The sequence below is a fragment of the Microtus pennsylvanicus genome, chromosome 4, assembly GCF_037038515.1.
Source record: "Microtus pennsylvanicus isolate mMicPen1 chromosome 4, mMicPen1.hap1, whole genome shotgun sequence".
In the NCBI taxonomy this organism is placed as follows: domain Eukaryota; kingdom Metazoa; phylum Chordata; class Mammalia; order Rodentia; family Cricetidae; genus Microtus; species Microtus pennsylvanicus.
Window position 1 is genome coordinate 72,029,108 of NC_134582.1, and position 23,590 is coordinate 72,052,697.

General features: G+C 38.3%; 1 protein-coding gene and 1 long non-coding RNA gene across 4 annotated transcripts in view; one reads left to right on the forward strand and one right to left on the reverse strand.

Moving 5' to 3' along the window:
• Positions 1-23,590, reverse strand: part of Ercc6l2 (ERCC excision repair 6 like 2) — a 96,849-nt gene that overhangs the window by 59,307 nt on the left and 13,952 nt on the right. The window contains exons 1-6 of one of the 3 annotated variants that reach the window (XM_075969374.1): positions 21,530-21,838; positions 17,316-17,740; positions 13,411-13,530; positions 6,748-6,941; positions 3,479-3,640; positions 2,500-2,707 (exon numbers count right to left, since the gene is read on the reverse strand). In XM_075969374.1, coding sequence (XP_075825489.1) covers positions 2,500-2,707; positions 3,479-3,640; positions 6,748-6,941; positions 13,411-13,530; positions 17,316-17,740; positions 21,530-21,572 — 1,152 coding nt within the window. In that variant the 5' untranslated portion in view covers positions 21,573-21,838. Of the gene's footprint in view, positions 1-2,499; positions 2,708-3,478; positions 3,641-6,747; positions 6,942-13,410; positions 13,531-17,315; positions 17,741-21,314; positions 21,839-23,590 lie in introns of those variants that run through there. The other 2 variants (XM_075969377.1, XM_075969375.1) reach the window with 2 other exon arrangements.
• On the forward strand, positions 21,882-23,376 carry LOC142847986 (uncharacterized). The gene is made up of 2 exons (XR_012910340.1): positions 21,882-22,095; positions 22,403-23,376. It is a non-coding gene; the product is annotated as an uncharacterized LOC142847986 (long non-coding RNA).

Genomic DNA, 23,590 nt, shown 5'->3' on the forward strand with positions numbered 1-23,590 from the left:
CTGCACTTCTGTCTACAGATTTAGTGACGGTCACACCACACTCACCCACACTGGTTACCTGCACTTCTGTCTACAGATTTAGTGACGGTCACACCACACTCACCCACACTGGTCACCTGTGCTTCTGTCTTTATGACTATTACTCTCCCATCTCTTTCACTCTCGCTCCTCACCTCATTTGATAGTGCACAGACTATCACACCTCACTTTGAAATAATCCTTACAATTTTGTTTTTATTTTACTTAAAAGAAAAAAAATAACATGAAAAACAAATGATGTAGCTTCCTTATATTTTTCTCAGTATATCACAGGTCTCCTTAGAATAATATTAGTCCATCATGCAAAGAAATTAAGATAAAGTAAAACAAAAGACTTTAGAACAATAGTATAAATAACAAATGTTACTGAAATACTTGAAAAACTGCAAAAACATTAAAAATTTCATGTTACTTTAATTACTTGTATTCAGTACCTTGCTATAAATTTCTAAAATTAGTATAGATAAGAATTAAGTAAGTATATGTTAAACCAAAATAAAGTTGCTATTGTATGTCTGAATTCAAGGACAGAACAAAATATTGTAACAAAACAATGGTAACAAGTTATAAGGAACACAATTTCCCTCCTACTTCTGGCAGCACTAGAAATGGTAAAATTCTAAATATGTGTGAAATCAGTGTCATAAAATCAAATGTATCCAAAACAGGCCATAAAGAATATGAATAAAAAGGAACAGCCATCCACTTTTAAGCATTTATATGCTCAATGAGACAGCATTACAAAAAATATACATGCAGCAAATATAGGAATGTGTTTAAAAACAGTGTTAGAATTTTAAAAATATATCTACAGAATACAATTACTCCTTGATGCTCAGTCTTGATTATAAAAGTACTTAAGAATAGCAGGCGGACATAGACTATGGCAGTCAATGATGACAATATAAAGGATATTTTATATTAGTATTCAACTTTAACAGTTACTAAGTGTTTCGTATGTGTCATGCATTTCAGAGCAACCGTGTGAAGCCTGCCTATCATCAATGGCTTCTTAAAAAAACAACTCTGTTCTGAGAACCTCAATAAGATGCTCAACTGAAAAAGAACTTTAACTGGGAGAGCCAGAGCCCAAGTTCTAAATCTCTAGGCACAGTTCTCTCTTGATGTATTCTGTTTGCATTATTTCTATTAACAGATCTCATACACACACACACACACACACACACGCACGCGCGCGCGCGCTTACGCAAGTGCATGCACACATGTGGCCCTGCATGAAACATTTTAGAAAGCAGAGGTTCATAAGTACTCTAACGTAATATTTGCTTTAGGTAAATATCACGTCACATATCATCAATTTTCTCGACTACCATGTCAGTACCAGCCTTTATTTTCAAATCTATCTTTACAAGGTATCCTAAGATTAGAATGCATTTGATATCGATATCATCACCTCTAGTTAAAACAGCATGTGACAGATTTAACTTGTAATAATTTACAGAATCTTTATTCTACTGATGGAGCTAAGAAACGTAATGTTAAATAATCAATGAAAAATATAAAATCCTCGACAACTCCAAGTTTCTAAACAATGTTATTTTCTTACAAGTGAATAATTAGGTCAGTAGCATAACTACAAACAGCATTCCACATGAAGCCAACCAAAAAAAAACAGCACTAAACCATTTTAGTCCTATAACTAGAATTAAGATGCCACAGAACACACTGAACAGTACTACGTGTGAAGGAAAATGCATTACAAAGGGAAGCTCTCCCTACTTCCTTAGAACTGAATCAAAAGCCTTGATAGGACACGAGAATTTGGTCTGGTTTTTTGTTTTTGAGAAAGGGTTTCACTGTGTTGACCTCACTGGCCTGGAACTCATTGTGTACAACAGATAGGCCTGAACTCAGAAATTCACCTGCCTGAGTTTTGTTGCTGGGATTAAAGGAATGTCCCGCTACACCTGACTTAAGATATGCATTAGGCACACACTGTCATGGCTTAGAAACCAAATGTTTGCCATAGGCCCATAAGCCAAAGCCCAGCTCAGCGGCCTTTGATGTGTGGAGCCTTCAGAAGAAACTTAGATCACTGAAACTGTGTCCTTAAAGTAGGTATTGGGCTCCTGTCCCCTTCCTGTCTCTTTTCCTTCTCACCACTGTGAGGCAAGAGCTTGCTCCACCATGTTCTCCACAGGCCACAGGTACAAAGAACCATGGGCTGAAACCTATGAAACCAGAATAGATTTTTCCTCCTTTTACAGTGACTTATCTCTAGAATATATCATGGCAACAGAAATTTAACTAACACATGTACTAACTGCAGGCCTAATAGCCAACAGGTCAGTAAAACCAGGAAAGAAAGAAAACTGAGCTCAGTTGATGTTTTCTGAAATTCCACATGTAACAAAAGGAATCCTAAAAAAAAAAAAAATGCTTTTCAGGAAAAAAAAATTGTGATGCGTAATTAATAATACAAACAAATACAGTTCTCACCCGGTCTTCTTTCTTAGGTAGCTGACCTCTGATAAGGGTCTTGGTGCGCCTGAGAAAACAGCCAGACATCTTTTTTGCAAGCCTGTGCATAGCTTTTCGGCCAGTAGCAAGCTCTCTTTTGGTTGCTGTGTGTCTCTGGCCATGTTCCACTGGGTCAGAAAACTGCTTCTTGAAGTGGCTCCTGCTACCTAAAAGTCCCGGCACAGCCCTTTATAAAGGAAGTAAGAAAAATGTAACAAGGTTACTAAATTATTGGTGAGGGAGAATTGTCTGTAATCTGTCAATCATGTTTTAAATAAACGCTGATTGGCCAGGCAGGAAATATAGACAGGAAAACCAGGCAGCAAGTAGAAATGATGTAATGAGAATAGGAGAATTCTGGGAAGGAGGAAGTTGATTCCTCCCACTCCTGCCCAGACCACCGAAGCAACAGGATGTGATCTGCCCCACATGGCTAACATAGATCAGAAAAATGGGTTAATCAAGATGTGAGAGTTAGCCAGTGAGAGGCTAGAGCTAATGGGCCAATCAGCTTATAATTTATGGAGACCTATGTGTGATTTTATTTGGGGCTTGCCGGCTGTGGGGTACCGGGCAGGACAAAAACCACAACAACAAACAAGCCAGCGCTCATGTTACAAATTATCTAAAAAGAAAAGCATTCAATTCCTTTACTGGTAAGAAATCCTTTCAGTGGCTTACTTACTAATGACAGCAAAAACAAGAGCCAGGAGCACAGCATTTCTTCCTTGTGACTGTCTCTAACTGAAGGTGACGGAACTAGTAACCCAGCATTTCCTTACTCTGGGAACCAACAGGCACATGCTGACTTCTCATACAACTTCCTAGACTGAAACATGTTTGGGACTGGATATTTTTGTAAACAGTTAAGTGGCCAGTTTTCTGGGGGAGGGGCTGTGACTTAAGGACTAGTAATCAGAAAACACCTAAACAGAAACTATCGAGGCATTCCACTCACCAGTCCATAACACACCACAGCTCCTTCATGTTGTTCTGGAGGATGGTACCAGTCAGGCCAATGCGGACCTTGCACTTCACAGCCTTCATGACTTCTGTAATTCGTGCTTTTGGATTCTTGATTCTATGAGCTTCATCTACAATAACAGCTGACCATTCCAAACTACAAGAAAAAAAAGGGAATAAAGGGGAATAGAAAATATCCTTACTTTAGTCTAATAGAATTTAGATAGCACTATTTTTCTCCCTAACATCTTTATCCTTAGATAATTATACTGGTTCTCATTTGGCTAAGTGAGTCTAGATCACAGAATGTTACAGATAAATGTAGGAAAAAATATGAGAAAATAAAAACAAACCATGATTTTTGTAGACCCCAATAAAATTCAAATGATACTAAAGCAGGTTTAGAGATCATGTCTGATAATGCTGGAATGAAAGCTAAATGACTATTCCTCCTTTAAGTAACAAACCAGAAACAGACACACAAAAGAAACAAACTTTATGTTAAATTTGAAAAGCACTGATACAGACAGCAGTATTTTTTTGAAACTTATAATGAACACTGTTTACTAAAAGGGTTAATGTTGTGACCCTACTAGAGATGCAGCACAAATTCTAATTGTTCTTAATAATAAAAACTCAGAGTCAGATATAAGGATTGATGCTGGAAGATCAGAGAAGCAGAGCAGTCAGTCACTAGAGAGTTCTTACCTCTACCAATGTTCCAACCAAAGGAGCGATCTTGTCTCTATGAATCCTCAGACTACATCTGAGCTCCTGTCTCTTCCTGCCTTACATTCCTCTCTCTGCCCAGCCATATCACTTCTGTCTCCACTGGTGCTGGGATTAAAGGTATGTGCCACCACTACCTGGCCTCTATGACTGCCTAGTAGCTTAGCTCTGCATTCTGATCTTAGGTGCAGTTTTATTTGCTAGATTACAAACAAAATATCACTGCATGGAGATGAATCGCTGCAGTGTCAGTCTATTAAAAAGAACAGGTGCTGTGGGTCAGTGGGAGATACTGAGGAGCCAAAGCTACGTTAAACGCCCAGACCAGCCTAATCAGAATATTGGAGCATCAAGAATAACTTACACCAGGCAGTGGTGGCGCACTCCTTTAATCCCAGTACTCAGAAGGCAGGTGGATCTCTGACTTCAAGGCCAGCGTGGTCTACAGAGTGAGTTCCAAGACAGTCAGAGCTATACAGAGAAACCCTGACTCAAAAAAAAAAAAATCCCAATTATAATTGGGTATAATATGATGTGGGATTCTCCTCTATATGCTATGAATGTTTTATTACCATTGGTTATTAAAGAAGCTGCTTCAGCCAATGATTCAGTAAAGTCAGGCAGGAAATCAGAACAGAAATAGAAAGAGAAAGTAGGCGGACTCAGGGAGCATTAGTAGAGGTAAAGGTCTCTCTAGTGTCTGGCTGCACAGCTTCTCTGCTCTCTCTGTTTTCACTCCTTAATATCTGGCTCTAGGTTTTTATTATTAAGAACAAGAATTTGTGCTACAAAAATAGATGAATGTTCAAACCTCTTACATAAGATGTCATAGTATCTGTGTATAACCTACATATATCAAGCTTTGTTCTTTATATAATCTCTAGATGATATGTAATACCCTCCACAATGTAAATAAATGGTATGTAAAAATATTACACTGACTTGTTTAAGGAAACCATTCGTTTGTTATAGACACATTTTTCTAGCAAATGTTTTAATCTACAGTTGGCTGAGAGTTCCTAGATGTAGAACCTGTGGAAATGGAAGCTAACTACATTTAAAAATCAGTATTGATTATGGTATATAAACTGAACCTCATTAAGTTAATTCCAAGAGAACGTTCCATCTATATCTCAATAGTCCATTTTGGCAAAAACAGATCCAACTCATCATGTTATTTTCCAGATGAGATAGATGATTTGCTCAAATCCACATAGCTAATTAGTGATTGCTTTTATTCTTCCTTGTTATTAATATTTTGAGCACAGGCCCCACGATATTTGCTCACACTGGCTTTAAATTCATGATTCTCCCACGTCAGCCTCCAGAGTATGTAAGATGCACCACCTGGAGATTTGCACCAGCTCATCTAGCTGGATTTCACTCTTGAATACATTCTACTATCAGCTTTTGTTCTTCATTATTTTCTCATGCCATGGGATTTTAGATGGTTGGAAAGCATCACCTTTAAGGTAGTTTTCTGCCATTCTCTCTTTCAACTGACTATAATTCAAACTGACTGAAACTATATATTTCACCATTTAAAAGATATTAGATAACTCACATGTCCTTCCCTGTTCACACGCTCTTGGTACTTGTCTCTTACCTAGTAAGGGTGCCTTATGTTGACTTATAGCTCTATTCAAACAGCCCCGTTTTTTTTTTAATCACATCTTTAAACATGATTACATTCTAAGGGTGGAACTTATACACATGAATCAGAAATTTTGGCACAAGTTAGTTCAGAACAAACCTCTTAATTGGTTTTCCTCCATCAATGTGGCTGAACATACCAATCAGGGATTTTTCTATATATCTTGGGAATATGCCAGGGTATGCTTCTTATCTAAGGTACAGCTCAAAATATCCTCAGTGGCTTTCAATACTCTTTGAGGCATCATTTATACAGTGGTGTAGGAGGTCCTTCAGTATTTGTGTTGCTTTCATTGGTTAATCAATAAAGAAACTGCTTGGCCTGATAGGGCAGAACTTAGGCGGAGAAGACAGAGCCGTATTCTGGGAGGAAGAAAGCAGCAGATAGAGACGAGCCACCATGAAGCTGCAGGTCAGACATGCTGAATCTTTCCCAGTAAGCCACAACCTCGTGGTGACATACAGATTATTAGAAATGGGTTGAATCAAGATGTGAGAGTTAGCCAATAAGAGGCTAGAGTTTATGGGCCAAGCAATAATTTAATTAATACAATTTCTGTGTGGTTATTTCAGGGGTTAAGCTAGCCAGGCGGCGGGATGCAGCCCGCCACTCCTCATACAACAACACAGTGTTGTACAGGGGACTTGGGACAAATCCTACCGTTCTTTAAAATGTACGGTTTAGAAAGGAGTCTTATTCTGAGATTAAAAAATAGAATATGAAGTGGTAGGACACCTTCCAGATGTAGTCAACTATCACAAACTCTGCTTTATACCCTGACATGAAACCAAACTAAAAGCGTTTGAGTTTTGAATCATGACATAAAGGATGCAGATGACTAATGTTGGCAGCACACTGACAGCATGACTTTATGGTTTTACCTGTTGAGTTCCTCCAGACACAAGCGCAGTGTTTCATAGGTTGTTAGAGCAATTTCACATTTTCTTTGCTTTAAACGAATCAGTCCATTATCTTTTTTATTGCCATGTAAAACAATGACTCGGAAATATCCCCAGGTATCCAATTCATCCTTCCAGTTGTAGAGGACAGAAAGAGGGGCAACTATTAAGAACATCTAAAAACGGAAGGAAAGCATCCATGTTTTAATAAGAACTCCAACATGAAATACACAGTATCAACAGTCCCTCTTTGATTTTGGTTCTATAAGTGATTGATACAACTGACTGGTTTGCTAACTGTGAAAAAAACATCCTCAAAAAATACTCTTTGCTCAATTAGCTTTCTGTCAGAACATCAACAAAGATAACCCACTGAAGAGAATCATCATTTTTCATTTCTATTCTTAAAGACATTGAAGAAGAGAAAAGTAACTCTTTAAGAGAGAGAGCAATAAAATCAGAATCCCAACAACAAATTAAAGAGCTAACACGCAAAGCAAATGGGTAGCATCCTTCTCCAAACAGTCTTCTGGGGCTTCTTTTACCTCTCTTTCCTCCATTTTCCTCAGCTTCTCTGTGCTAAAGGCATGAGAAACTCACTGGAAAACTGAAACAAGTAGAGGACTTCCATGTAGGTTTCTATCATAACTGGATCTATATTTATTTCCACACACCTGCCTTACCACCTCTGACCACAGATTAACTGCTTCTGTTCTTCAAAATGATGTTTGATTATACTCAGTGGCTCCCATCTATCTCTCTTGCCAATCTAGAATCAACACATGCCAGCTTTATCTTTATAACAAACCACTTTTATCAATGAGCACATTTCCCAGGGTTAAAAAAACAAAATAAAATCAAACTGAAACAAAACAGAACAGGTTTTCTCCAGTGTACATCTTCAGCTCCCAGTCCCTTCCTTTACAGCAATGTTCTCTAGACTGGTCGGTACTTATTACCTCTACCCTCTGTTCTCTACTGAACTCATGTGAACAGAATTTGTTCTCTGTTTGGAAAAAAGCTATAGTCTGGATATGAAGTGTTCTCCCAAAGATATGTGTGGCAAAAGATTGGTTCCCGGAAAGGTAGTGGAACTTTAAAGAGACAGAACCCTGTGAAAAGAAACTGAACTACTGGGACATGCCCTTGGAGAACATCTCCTGTGTCTTTTCACTCTGGCTTCCTTCTCCATGGATTCCTATCATGACGAGCCTTGCCATATGCTGAAGAGCACGACAACAGATCATGAACTAAAATTTCTAAAACTCAGAGCCAAAATAAATCTCTCCTTCTCTAAAGTTACTTATCTCAGGTAATTTGTACCAGTGACGGAAAGCTGATTAATTCAGCTTTCAACCAACGCAGGCTGCTAAGATTACTAACACATCTGTTTTTCAAAGTGGTGCTTGGAGGTTCCACTTTTCTTTTTGAACCCTGGATATCACTCTTATCAACAGCTTAAAATTTTTTATGATTTCATTTTTCACTATGACCAATACTTATAGCTTGTTACATATGACAGTATTATTGGTAAACTTTTCTAAAGGTTTATACTTGCCCCACTACCCAAGAGACGAACCAATTTATAGGTTCTGTGTAATGTTTCATCTAGGTCACTTATGACCTGTAAGAAACAAAATACATTACTATGTTTGTAAAGAGAAAGCAGAAAGCAAAAGTTTAACTAAAGTGAGCTCCTTGCCCCCACTCCTCCTCAAGCACAGGAGCACCTTCTCTTTCTTGCTCCCTTCAAATACCTTTGCTATTGTAGCTCACCTGACAATTTAATTTTTCTGCTTTCAAATACAAAGTCAAGGCTCAAAATACTAAGTCCAATTGTGATGTCTCCCTTTGAATCTTGTATATTATAGAATGACAATCCTGGGTACAAGCTCCATCTGGGCACCCAGCAGTTTTCCTACCCTCACAATTGCAGTCTGTCTTAAGAACGTACCCTATACTTATTAACTACAAAGGTTGATGAGCTGTACACAGAACGGTGTTTACAGTAGCATCATTTGCAATGCAGCCGCCTGTGACCTATTCTTAAAACTGCTTGGCTCCTTATTTTTCTGTTCCAGTGTTTCTGTTCAGGTTAGTCTTAGTAGTCAATTTGGCATAACCTAGGGTCACCTAGAAAAGAAGCCTTAATTGAGGAATTTTCTTGATCAAACTGGCCTGTGGGCAAGTCTGTGGGGAGCTGTCTTTATTATTACTTGATTACCTAGCCTCCTGTGGGCTGTAGTATCCTGGACAAGCTATGGGAAAGCTAGCTATGCATGAACCTGAGAGCAAGTGAGAGAATGAGCCAGCAAGCAGTGTTCCCCCACGGTTCCTGTCTCCAGGTTCCCACTGTGAGTTCCTGCCCTTCAATAACAGAGTATGACCTGAAAGTGTAAGCCAAATAAACACACCCTTTCCTCCCCAAGTTGCATCTGACCAGAGTGTTTTATCACAGTAAAAGAAGGAAACAGAAACTTATGAATTGTTTCAGTCATATAAAAAAAGATGGTAAATGCTACACAAAATAGCTGAAAAATTCTTTTGCTCAATACAACTGAAAATCTTTCTAACACTGGTATTGTAATTGCTAGGAAATTCTTCCTCTCATTTTTCAATTTTAATTTTCTCCGTGTGGTGCATGTATATGTGTACAGATGTGCAGGGCTGAGAATGATTTTGAATGTTTTCCTCTCTCATTGAACCTGGAGCTTCCTATCTCGGCTAGGTTGGCTGTCTGGCAAGCCCTGGGCTCTGCCTATCTCTGCTGCCAGCACTGTCATGGGTGCAAACTGCCAACCCACTTTTTATACGGACACTGGAGGTACAAACTCAGGGCCCCATCACGGCAAGTACCTTACCCACTAAGCTGTCTCCATAGCCTCCGCCCTTCTCTTATAATTTATTCTTAAAAATCTCCAAAGTTTGATCTTAAAAGATAATATTTTAATTAACTTGGTATGATTTATTTCATAAAGACCAAACTACAGCATAAACTTAGCCTAAATCTAATGAATCATCCAAGAATAAGCACTTGAAATGCATGATTTTGATTTGTGTCTTTTCCTTTAGGAATTCATTGGCACTTACATTTCACGCATTCCTCAAAATTTTATTCATACCTGCAAAGTTTTAGAATGTATATAAAATAGATCTTTTACACATACATACATCCCTAGCTCAAAATACTAATCCTTAATTTGTAGCATCTAATTCATTGAGTGTTTCTTTTTCAAAGAGATTAAAGATCAGTGTTTCAGGGTTGATTTAATCCTGGCATTAGCTTTACTTTATTTATTCTCTTTTTCACAAAACATTTTTTTCCCTTTGTTTTTTCGAGACAGGGTTTCTCTGTGTAACAGACTTAGCTGTCCTGAAAATAGCTCTTGTAGACCAGGCTGGCCTTGAGCTCACAAAAATCAGCCTGCCTCTGCCTCCCAAGTGTCGGGATTAAAGACATGCGCCACTACTGCTCGGCTTCACAAAACATGTTTTAAAAATGTATGTTCCTTCAAATAGATTCTCTGAAAACATATGTGCACTAATGCCACCAAAAAGAAGAACAAATTATGAAAACTATCTGTGCTGTGATGCCTGGAAAGGAGCTCCCAGCAGAGCAGGAAGTCCAGGAAGATGGCAGGGGTGTGTACTCCCCACCCGCTGCAGAACTGAGAAGGCCACAATAGTACCAATGAAAGAATAACCATTAAACAAAGTCATAAAAACAAAAGCAAGAGCAGAACCCAATGGACAAACTGAAGCAGCTGAAAGGACCAGGTCAGTAACAGTCATGTTCAGGGGTTTTCAGAAAAATCAGTGGAACGAGTCTTTTGTCAAAAACTTGACTCTGGCATCATTCCTTAGCTTTCCCTACAAAAAAGTATTGTACATATTTTTTCTGAAAAAATGTTTATTTATTAATTTTTATGTGTGTGTGGATATGCACATATGAACACCATATGCATGCAGGGGCCTGTGGAGACCAGAAGAAGCATATGATCCCCTAGAGCTGAAGTTAAAAATGATTTTGAGTTGTGGACGCTAGGAATCAAACCCTGGTACTTTTTGCAAGAACAGTAAATGCTCCTAACTGCTGAGCCATCCTTCTGACCCCTAGACACATTTTTCAAAAGTGAACTTATTTGAAAGAATTCTACAGTAAATATTAGGGCTCTGTTTTGAAATTTCAAAGATAGAATGCTTGGTACTTCAACAAAAAGGAATTTCCTTTCAATGGGAAAAAAAATCAATTCAGCATTGAACCATCATCTAAAATACGTAATGACAGAACATAATAAAATTATTTAGGTCAAGTTATAAGATAAAATTTTGAACTCAGAAATCATCAAATAATCTGTTAACCAAGTATGTAACCAATATACAAACAAAATCTATGAAACCAAACTTAAAGAGACTAATGAAAGTCAATACAAACACAAGGTCAACACAACCTCAGTCATAACAGATAATTTAATTTCTCAGAACTCAGTTGCTCAAATAAACAAGAAAATCATATTAGAAGCAGGAGACACAGTTGCCACCTGTCCAAGCCTGAGTTCTTTTTCAGAGACTGTCACTCAAGAAAATTCAGGATTCTTGACTACACTGCAAAAGTTTCAGGATGAGAAAATATGAAAAAACAGTACATAGCCACATACAGACATGAGCTTGTCAAGAGAGTTGAGTTTAAGTATCTTAGCAGTAGCCATATAGATAATTTGGTGGCTATACGGTTCCCTTGTTAAATAATTTCTAACACCCTTCCTTCAATACCATTTTTCAGTAAATGGGATCATAGGTTGTTTCCTGAGATACAGTGGATAGGTTTACAGGTGACAAATGTTGAAGGAATCCCTATTATAGTAGTCACTAGCTAGTGAAAACATAGACTTTTCCCGTAAACAAAGTTTATAGTCTAGTGAGCATCTCAAAGACTTGCAGGTTTACAGCTGTGAAAGGAGTGAGCCAAACCCAAAGGACATATCCCTTTAAGTCTTATGCAAAATTCCATATCTTAGTATTTTACTTGAAATGGCTCTGATGTTTATAGACAGGCAAGTCTCACAGCAAATCTGCTAATTGTGCTGGAATTCTCGACACTCAGCAGTCAAGAGGATCCTTGTCTTTCTAATTTGTCTCAATTATAGGATTAAGGTTTTTAAGAAGGCAATCAAGTTTGGTTAAACAGAACGTACACAACTATGTGTCCATAATAACAAAGATACAAAAAATAAATGGGTATTTTCACATAACAGACTACACAAAATACAGTATCAATACTTTACAAAGGAAATATTTCAGTTATATTATCCTAAGAACTAAGCTCTTCCATCACAAATACTGTATTTATATGGAAATTTTAGAACTTGTCTTTTAAATAGTACTTGGGTAAAAAGAGCAAAAGTGGAGTCACAGACAATTCAGACAAGAATAACGAGGACACTACTACTTATCAAGATAGTAATGGAGCTACAGTAGTGATCAAAGGAACATCTATACATTAATGGAATTTATTAGAATACAAGACAACACAAATTAGTAAAATTTCAGCTAAAGGAGATCTAATGAAAATGATGTGTTCTATGACAAAAAATTGAAATATATATGCACAGACACATGGAGGAAGGAAGGAAAGAATAAATGAAGACACCAGTGTCAACTGAGGCAGCTATTATCTCAGACCACATGCATGAATGCTGGTAAAATAGTAAGAAAATTTAAGATAATAACAGAAATACCATGAACCAGTACTTCTCAACTTTTTATATAAATATAACTCTTCTGAGGTCATTGGAGTAAACTTGGACTTCATAGCAATCTTATGAATAAGATTTATAAAATCTTAAAGAAACCCCATGTTAGAACTTGAGGAATATAGTTCACTACCTTAATAAAACAGAAATTGTCTTCATCTAATCACTCCATCTTTATTCCTATTAATTTTCTAAATACTGAGGACAACAGAAGAGCACATAAGGGGACTAGAGATGGCTCAGTTGGTGAAGGACCTGCTGTGCAAGCATGAGGGTCTGATTCAATCCTCAGCACCCATGGTTTAAAAGGCTGGGTGCCAGTGAACACCTACAGTCCCAGCACTGAGGACATAAAAACAAGAGGATTCCTGGGCTTGCTGGCTGGCCAGTCTAGATGGATCAGCAAGGTCCAGGTTTGCTGAGAGACCATGACTCAAAAACTCAAAAACTAAGGTGAAGAAAGAAGACACCAGACACTGATCTCTGGTTCTCGTTAGCATATGTGCATGTGCCTCTGCATACGTATGCACGCGCGCGCGCGCGCACACACACACACACGTATACAAAGGCTGCAAGCGTAACGCTTCTGATAATTTTATTGTTTTATTAATTTTGTTACAAATCTCTTATTTTGTGCATGTTACCCTGAACATGTCCAATCTTGTCTGATCTCAGCAGAGCCAGGCCTGATTAGTTACAGGGTGGGCAAGTCTCAGATATAACTTGATTCAACTAGCAGATGAAACTGGCAACCTTCCAAAAATAGTCTAATTAAATAAATAGTTTAATGTCTAAATTCCTGTTTTAAAATGTATAATACATTATATTGTGATTAAATGCTTCTGTATTTGCAATGTCAGCTTTATAAGCTAAATACTTGGAGACATTTTACCTTTTGGGCTGTAGAAGAGGGTTCCTTTTTCATACTTTTTAGTAAGAACTCTGGCATGTTATTTTCAATATCTTCACGAGTTCCCTTTTTATGCAAAACTGCAGCCAGAAATGAAATAACCTGGGAAGAAAAAAAGACTTTATCACTATGCATAATTTCACTGTACATGTGACAAACTAATCAGTAAACTACAAACAAAAATATGTCAGAGGAAGCATAAAAATATTGGTACTTTCTTTGAATTAACAAGCAAACATATAATAATTCTGCCTTTGAACACATAAAACTCCACATGGCCATCATCTCAGAACAATTCTGTCCATTTGATGAATTCTTTCTTTATTCCCTCATCTGAGATATTACCTTACTATTTGTTTCTATCCATGGATACTATCTTCTCAAAGCCTCTAGAATAAACTATACATTTTTCTTTTCCTGTAAAAAATGAATTCCTTAAAGGAAGAAATATTTGCCTCATAGATTAGTACCTTTCATTATCTAATGAATGGCAATGCCAATTTAAGGTAGGGTACCACAACTCATCAATACACATACCATTTTAAATAGTGGCTATTCTCCAAAAATTAAATAAGAAGGCTAAAAATAAGAAAAAGCATGTGTAGTCACACGATCAACAACAAGTAACGTTCAACCAATTAGACGCTGGCTGGTTAAAACGTTAGCTCTAGTTCTTTGGCAGCGGTGTGAACTTCAGCAAGGTGATTCAACTCCCTAAATAGTTCTTTGCAAAAATGATAAAAATAATATCGGCAAGGTTGTTTTAAAGATTTGGGATGAAAGTGTATGAGGTGGGTATTCATATAGAAGTAAATAAATCATTACTTTAAAAAATAAATTATAGAAATATTGAAATCTAGAGAAAAATTATAAAAGAAAGTAGAAAAACTATAAAGGAAAGTTTGGATTTGGGGACAAGGAAGGGGGATGACAAAGATCTTTTTTACTCTAGCCCAGGGAAGACTAAAGCTCACTTAGTAACCTGGTCAAGGTGGCCTCAAACTTGTAGCAATCCTGCTTCATCCTTCCCAAGTGCTGGAATTACAAGTGTGACTGCATCCATGCATGTGTTTGTCAGTACACACCTTATGAGAAAAGTGATTTTAATATGTAGATACCAATTACCTAAACCCAAATGAGAGAAGAAAAGGAATGGTAATGAGAGTTATTTGAAGAAATAAAAGTTGTTTATTAAAAAAAAAAACATCTTAAGCCATAGGCTCAGTAGTTAGGAATATTAATTACTCACCACCACCAAAATAAAAAATTATCAAAAATTCACAAGTGGGTGCTTCATAGAACAAAAACTGAGACACAAAAGTTATTAAAAGTGACTAGAGGAAACAAACAGAATACTTTAGAATACTTCCAAAATAATCTTAATTCTAGATTTGCCAAATTCCCTAAAGCAAAAACATGAAATGCTTTTCATTTACTTAATCTCAGATCTAGGGCTGAAGAGATGGTGTAGCAGCTAAGAAGTGCACTGCTCTTGCAGAGGACCAGGTCTGGTTCTCAGCACCTACACTGGGTGGCTCACTATTGCCTGCAACTCCAGCTCCAGGGGATCATACACCTTTTTCTGAACACCTCAGGTACCTGCACACATATGTGCTCATACTCATGCACAGAAACACACATACACACATAATTAAGAACAAATCATTTTTAAAAACACTCAGACTTTTGTAAAATATCGTAACTACATTTTAAGATCCAATTAGAAATCAGCTTTACCTAATTCCCTAAATACACTAATGATAATAACAACAATATACACTAACTTCTAACTTTACTGCTTCATTCACCCACACCCAAAAAAGGTATAAACTTGTCCTTTAGTTGAGAACACACCCTAAGTGAACAGGGAGACTAAAGCCATGGAAATCTCTCAGCCTGATATAATTAAAGTGATGCTAACTATAATGTGTTAATAATATACAAAGGGGAAAGAAGGATGTGAAGAATCATACAGGTAGTTCACGGGCCAGGGCCAAAATGGCACTCATCTCGTCTATGCTATTTTTACTGGCCTAAATCTGTCAAAACTACACTGACATGCAAGATTAGAGAAACACGATACTTGGTCTACTACTCCACAGCAAAAGGAACACGGATATCTGGAGAAGATCAGGCCTGGTCTACCACAGTTCACTGCCACAGTACAGGTCTACACAAATCTCAATTTACAGATCTATGACAAATTTAGAATGAAGATTTTTAAAACTAATCCTCAGAAGAAACTAATCAGAAGGTTCTTTACTATGGAATATTTACAAAATTGCTTACAGAATATATACAGATAAATAGATAAAAATTTAAGACTATCACATTAGAACAATAAAAGTCATAACCTGCATTTCAAAGATAAAATATCTTCCAGGAAAAGTTTTGCTTTCACAGGCATTCCCTTCTAAACTCTGCCAAGCAAACGTTTTTATAAGCTACCTTCCCTCACCTGCAGCTACCTCCTGATATAGAATAAACGAGAGACTGGGAAACAGTTCAAACATTCGAACCAAAGGCCTAGCCAAAAAAAAAAAAAAAAAAAAGGAGGGTGACAAGTGGGTTTCATAAGACAAGAGATAACCACATTCCTTATTGTTTTTCATCTCACAGAAGATAAAAAGAAACAGAGAATGTTTCAGAACAATACTTGCAAAAAGATTTTTGCTTGCTTAAAAAAAATGGTAATACAGAGAGTGACAAACTTCAACGTACTTAGCACTAAATGGGATGTCTTTAACCCACCCTTCCCCTCCAGGCTCAGATCTATGCAGAAGAGGAAACAGAAAGGTTACAAAGCCAGAAGTTAAGGACAACTCCAAGGAAATCGCATGTTCTAGGTATAGTAAGACTGAAGCACACATGAACTCAGAAACTGTGCCAACAGGCACAAGATCTGCACAAGTTCAAGACAGACAGCTTCCCAGAATGGAAAAAGGGAAGTGGGCATGAAGTCCCACTCCTAGCCAAGAAGCTATTTACAACTGATAGCTGATCAAGAGGGAAAGCCCATTGTCTTCAATAGAGTGGCAATGGGTGTATCAACCACACACTCCAGAGCTAGTCTTATGGTCAGGGTCCTTGGTCAGCACAAAATGAATCCCATGGGTTTCTTTGTTTCGTTTTTCTTTTGAGTGTGTGTTGTTGTTGGTTGATTCCCTGCCTGGTTTCTTTGGTTTTTTGCTTGTGTGTGTGTGTGTGTGTGTGTGTGTGTGTGTTTAAGAGAGGAAAGAATACTGTGTTGGGAAAGGCAGAGGATTTAAGAGGAGTTAGGAAAGGGTAAAAAATGCCGGGCGGTGGTGGCGCAGGTCTTTATTCCCAGCACTCGGGACGCAGAGGCAGGCAGATCTCTGTGAGTTCGAGACCAGCCTGGTCTACAGAGCTAGTTCCAGGACAGGCTCCAAAGCCACAGAGAAACCCTGTCTCGAAAAACAAAAAAACAAAACAAAACAAAACAAAAAGACCAAAATATATTTTTAAACATGTATAATTAAATGCCACTTTGAAAGGCGATTTAGCTCATTTTTCATTACAAAGCTCGAGTCTTACAAATTTATCTTTAAAATACAAAGGCTATTTTGCTTCGTTTTTAAAGGGCTTGGGGCGCTGGATGTTAATTAACTTTTTATATTGCATATGGCATTTTCTCTAAGAATAAAAATTAAGAAAAATGTTATTCCCCACATACTAACAAAGTACTGAGGATAAAATAGTGACACACCGAGTCACTGTTCTCAATTCTGAAACTTTACCATCTAGCTAATGAGACAAACAAAAACGTATAGTAACAGGTGGTATTACAAAAAGAGATTTGAATAAGTTAATGCACTCTTATACATAGGATGAGCTTACCCTGATAATAAAGTAATTAATATAAATACCTGTATTGTTTTTCCAAGTCCCATGTCATCACCGAGAATACACCCTCTTCCCTGGATGTAGTGTCCGTAGAGAAACTGAGCTCCCTCTCTTTGGTAATCGCGCAAATACCTATTAATAGTGTAAGGAATGGAGTCTCCATCTTCAGATAATTTAAAAGCATTCGCCAATGGTGGAATTTTTCGATCTGGGAAATAAGGTTTTTCCAAATCTTCATCATCAAATATAAAACTTCTGGAGAAATTTTTAGCTGATTTTACTTCTTGAAGTCTTTGAAGAGGTATTTTCTTTTCCTGAAAATCTGAATACAGGACAATTGCACATGGCTTCCCATCTTCATCCACAGTGATAGACTTTATGGTTGCTTCACAAAGCTTTTTCTCATCTGAAGAAGGAGCAAGACATCTTTCTCCTGGATACCACCTGTCTATAAGAAGAAAGAAAATTAGCTTTTCTAAAAGCTCACGAAGTCATACCTCATTTATCTGAGAAAAGAAAATATAACATGTTTTCCAAATAACTTAAACAAAATAAATATTTATTTTCATGCATATTTTTCTAAAATATATTATCAGGTGTATTCCTATAAAATTGATCTTGATGGTCAACCAGAGCTGAAATCCACTGATTTAAACATTCTTTATGATTTATAAATATTATACACATTCTCCTTATATGATACAGCAAGAGAAACAGACACAGTAAAGAGGAAGCTGGAATCTTCAGGAAAGCAACTCTGTGACATGAGCTTTTTGTTTACTCCATCCTTCTCTGAACACCGGTATGTAATAGGCCAAGGGAACCTCTTATCTGACTACAATGACGCCACAACCATTACAGCTTATCTATTTTGGGTGTTGAATATTTTAAACTGTAAGAGAGGGCTCTGAAAAGTATTTGAAGCCATTGCAGAACACCAGGGTTCAATTCCCAGTATTCACACAGTGGTTCATAACCATTTATAACTCCAGTTCCAAGTTATCCAACACCCTCTTCGGATTTCCCTGGGTGCCAGGCAAACATGTGGTACACATAAATACACGGGCAAAACACTCATACACCTTAAATAAAGTAAGTCTTGAAAAGACAGACAAAAATGAGTCCTAAGAGCCCTTTGTAAGATCCTGCCATTACTGAAGATACTGATTTCTATGCACCTGAACTCGCTCTTTGTTAACTATTCAGCCAACTGTCTTGTTTTCTCTTCTGAAGACAGCATGAGTGGGGAGAGATTTCCTAGAATATACTACTAAGCAGCTTAAGGAGGACAAAATGGAGAGCACTAAGAAAAGGCAATTTTCCAAATGGAATTCCTCATTGAAAGGATCTAAGAAATTATACGGCTATAACTGTAAGGATACTGGGGATTATTTTTCTTACACAGTCCTCACTGATACCACAAGACCATCAGTGCTTTCCTAGGATCTTCCTGAAAAGTTCCAGTTAGAACTTCAAAACATTTCTGGTTATAATGAGAGGTATAGGCTGTCTTAAGCAGGAATAACTCACCGTGATGGTCTTCATCAATTATTCCTCAAAAGCATTATTCCCACTAACTTTGCTGAGGTGGTTTTACTATAGTCATCCTAAGTACACATGAAAAAAACATGTTCTCCCGCTCTATTCTTAAGGTCAAAACTGAGAACTGTTATTCTATTATGAAATTAATACCCTACTTTACTGTCCAGGCACGAAGGGTGTGCAGGTCCAAGTGTCTTCTCTCTGGGACAGCGCTAGCTGAGCCTGAGCTAACGATACCATGCAGTTCCGAACACATAATTTCTGTTTTAAATGATGCATCTGCCTCTGATTTTTAAAACCTAATTCCTTAATTTGACACTCAACATACATGATTTGAACACTGATTATTTATCAGACACTGTACCACATAATGGGTATAAAATGAAGAACAATGTCAAAGAAAGGTAGTGAGTAGTTTCCCTGCATCTTATTTCCAGGGATCATTTATGGATATTAATCCACAAACCTTAGAACACCTGATTTTTGACAAAGAAGCAAAAAATATCAAATGGAAAAAAGAAAGCATATTTAACAAATGGTGCTGGCATAACTGGATATCAACATGTAGAAGAATGAAAATAGATCCATATCTATCACCATGCTCAAAACTCAAGTCCAAAGGATCAAAGACCTCAACATAAAGTCAGCCACATTGAAAATCATAGAACAGAAAGTAGGAAGTACATTTGAACGCATTGGCACAGGAGACTACTTCCTAAATATAACCCCAGTAGCACAGACACTGAGAGAAACAATTAATAAATGGGACCACCTGAAACTAAAAAGCTTCTGTAAATCAACATGGTCAACAAGACAAATGACAGCCTACAGAATGGGAAAGATCTTCACTAACCCCACATTGGACAGAGGGCTGATCTCCAAAATATACAAAGAACTCAAGAAATTGTTCATCAAAAGAACAAACAATCCAATGGAGTAAAGACCTAAACAGAGAACTCTCAACAGAGGAATCTAAAATGACTAAAAGACACTTAAGGAAATGCTCAACATCCTAAGTCATCAGAGAAATGCAAATCAAAACAACTCTGAGATTCCATCTTACACCTGTCAGAATGGCCATGATCAGAAACACTGACGACACTTATGCTGGAGAGGTTGTGGGGTAAAGGGAACACTTCTGCATTGCTGGTCAGAGTGCAAGCTGGTACAGCCTCTTTGGATATCAGTATGGCAATTTCTCAGAAAATTAGGAAACAACCTTCCTCAAGACGGAGTAATACAACTCTTGGGTATATACCCAAAGGATGCTCAATCGTACCACAAGGACATGTGCTCAACTATGTTCATAGCAGCATTGTTTGTCATAGTCAGAACCTGGAAACAACCTAAATGCCCCAAACCAAAGACTGCATAAGGAAAATGTGGTACATTTACACAATGGAGTACTACACAGCAGAAAAAAAATAATGACATCTTGAAATTTGCAGGCAAATAGATGGAGCTAGAAAACATCATATTGAGTGAGGTAACCCAGACCCAGAAAGACAATTATCATATGTACTCACTCATAAGTGGTTTTTAAACATAAAGCAAAGAAAAGCAGCCTACCAATCACAATCCCAGAGAACCTAGACAACAATGAGGACCCTAAGAGAGACATACATGGATCTAATCTACATGGGAAGTAGAAAAGGACAAGATCACCTGAGTAAATTGGGAGAATGGGGACCACGGAGAGGGCTGAAGGGGAGGGGAAAGGGAGGGAGGGGAGCAGAGAAAAATGTAGAGCTCAATAAAATCAATAAAAAAAAAGTTCTACTTATTTGCCTTTAGCAGACAGACTCACAAAGGCATTTATATTCGTGGGCCCTTAATTACGATGACTTTATGAATTTATAGCCCCGGAGTTCAGGGCTTGTTGCCTACTCTGAGATTTAGCACTGGATCCCGCCTTGCTTTCATGAGAGACCTTCCTCAAAGGAAAAAGCAAAATTTATCAGAAGATTCCTGGGCAACAAACAGTCAACTGTATATCCATTCTGTAAGGTCTATAGGATGCTCCACCTGTAAGCCAACTGGCTGCTAACACTGGTGGCCTGGGCTCCATCCCCACAGCTCACAAGGTGGAAGGAGAGAACTGATGTGCTCAAGTTGTCCTCTAACGTACACATGCCTGGTGCATGCACACGCAGGCATACACAAAACGATTTTTAATCAGTTATAGCAATCACTGTAATTAATATAAGTTAGGGGGCAAGCCTGCATCCTGATACTTATGAAATAACCATGCCTTCTTCAAAAACTCTTGGTGGTCTACTAGAGGCAGAATTCGGCTTCAATACACCATGTAATAAGCTGTCTGTGTAATAAGACTAAAACTTAACTAAATAGACCTTCACTCATCCACTTAACAAATTCCTACTATCGTCTAGTGACTGGCATATGCAAAGACGGAAAGGAAAAATATCTAACATTTACTGAATGCTTATTACGGGTCAAAAGTGGAGTCACTTGCGTACATCTCATCTAATAGTCATGAAACTCAACTGTCCCCATTGAAAAGATGAGGTGTCTGCTCCCACGGCGAGGAGCAGCACTAACTCCTGACGTTCAGGTTCCCGCGGTGAAAGGGGTCTAAAGCGTCAGCTGCCAATCAAAAAACCACGCGGAAGCCTCTCCCGGAAGTCCCTTCGGGGCGCGTGTCAGCGCAAAGGCGCGAGCTCGGAGCTCATACCTTTGCGGGATTCCGCGCGGGGCTGCGGGGAGGAGGCGTCCATCGGGCCAGGGGGAGGCGCCTGGCAGCCCCGCCGCTCTCGACATCTAGCGGTCGGCGGCGAGGAGGGCACGGCACGGAGGCCGCCCGCCTGGCATCGCCTGCCGGGAGCGCAGAGTTCGGGGTGGGCGTCACCGCAGCGACCGGCCGCAGTGCCGAAATCCCGCGAGAACGACCCCCTAGGCGCTCCCTGCAGATATCGCGAGAAGATGGGTTAGCCTCCAAACCGGCTCCAGCGAGCTCCCTTCTGGACTCGGTCGGCCCGGTCGATCTGCGGACGTCCAAATATCGCGAGATTTGGTACTCATCGCCGACTTAGAACTTTTATTTATCTATTTATTTTTGCTGAGGCTCCAGGCGCGTGGCGTTCCCCAAGAGCGGGAAAGGACAGCGTGAACCTTGCAAAGATTGCTGTCCTTGTGCTGGCTTCGTCGTCTGGGAGCTTCAGGAGGGCGAGCTTTAAGAGGTCGTCTTATTGGGTTTACCTAGTTTATTGTAACAAAACCAGCAGGTCTTGCACAAACAAGGTAAACAAGGGGGGTTCGGTTAACTAACCCCGGAGTTTTAGCCTCGTGAAACGCCCTGATGAAGAAGCGCACACCACGCAGCCTGTTACCCTCTCCAGCATGAGCTAAATGGATGCTGCCCGTTGTCTGACACCTCCCCACCAAGTTAATGAAGCCAGAGTGTCTTTTTGCACGTGTTACAATGTTCGTGTACTACGCAGTATGTCGTTGATATAGCTGGAATAAGCCTCTTGCCTATTGCGGTTGTAACCGGTTCCCACAAAACTTTTTGTTTTAAACAGCATTAATGTCTTTATGATTTCTGTAGGCCACAATTCCTATATGGGTCTCCTGAAGCTAAATCCAATGTCAGAAGCTGCATTCCTTCCCGAAGGTGGAAGAAATCATGACTCCTCGACTTGACCAGGATGGATTCAGAGCTCACCAGAATAATCTCATTTCCATGTCTGCATTCTTAACCGCATCAGAAAAGACCCTTATGAAACGTAAAAAAAAGTTTATGGTTCCTGAATTTATAGAGACAAATTTCTTTATGAGGGAATCATTATCCTGCCTGCTATAGGATCTTTTTTGAATACACTATGCCTGTCCTACAAAGTGATCTCCATTCTTTGCAGTCACAATAAGAAATGTTTGTTCATACAAATATGAAATGTATCCACTTAAAATTTACATGCTGCATAGGTTAATATTTTGACTGGTAGTTTATTGTACCATATTATTTTTGATCCATTGATCCTAACTTAAGATCCCCATCTATTATAGGACATGTTTCAGATACAACCATTGAAAACATTATTAATTACAACCTTTGATTCTAGCATACATTCTGATGTATTCCTTATCTTAAACTCTCCTCACATACTCTTTGAAATCAAAATGATAAATAGAAATTTTAATCAAGCTTGGTTTTTTGTTTTTCTGTTTTTCTGTTTTTTGGTTTTTGTTTTGTTTTTTTTTTTTTGCTACAAGAAAAGTTTGGCTCTTCCCCACTCTCCAACCTGCTATCCATTGATAACATTAATTGTATATTGCCTTGATTTCCCAGAGGTCTGTTGATTTAAGATGTCAATCCTTACAGAGCTGACCTGTAACTACAGGTGACTTGATAAACTCAAAATAAGTTTGATTTAAATAAAAGAAATCAACTTGTCGAAGGAATATTCTTATGACTAACAAGAAAGAAGACACCTTATCCTTGAGTGTCTATTATGTCACCGCATTGCTATGCTTGTCCTGTACAATGAAACAGAAACAGTTGTAACATGAAACTATCTTAAAGATCTACATGCTTCATGAAGTTAAGCATCTGTAACATTCTTCCTGCCTTTACCAGTAGCTTTTGTTCTTGCCGGTTGTCTGCCAGTCTCTTGTGGGGATACTGATATTGTGACCCTCCAAACACTATAATGCTAATTATTTCAAAGTGAAATTGATATATTTGAGAATTTCTGAAGTCAATTATAAGTATTGTTGCATTGACTATGTTGCATGC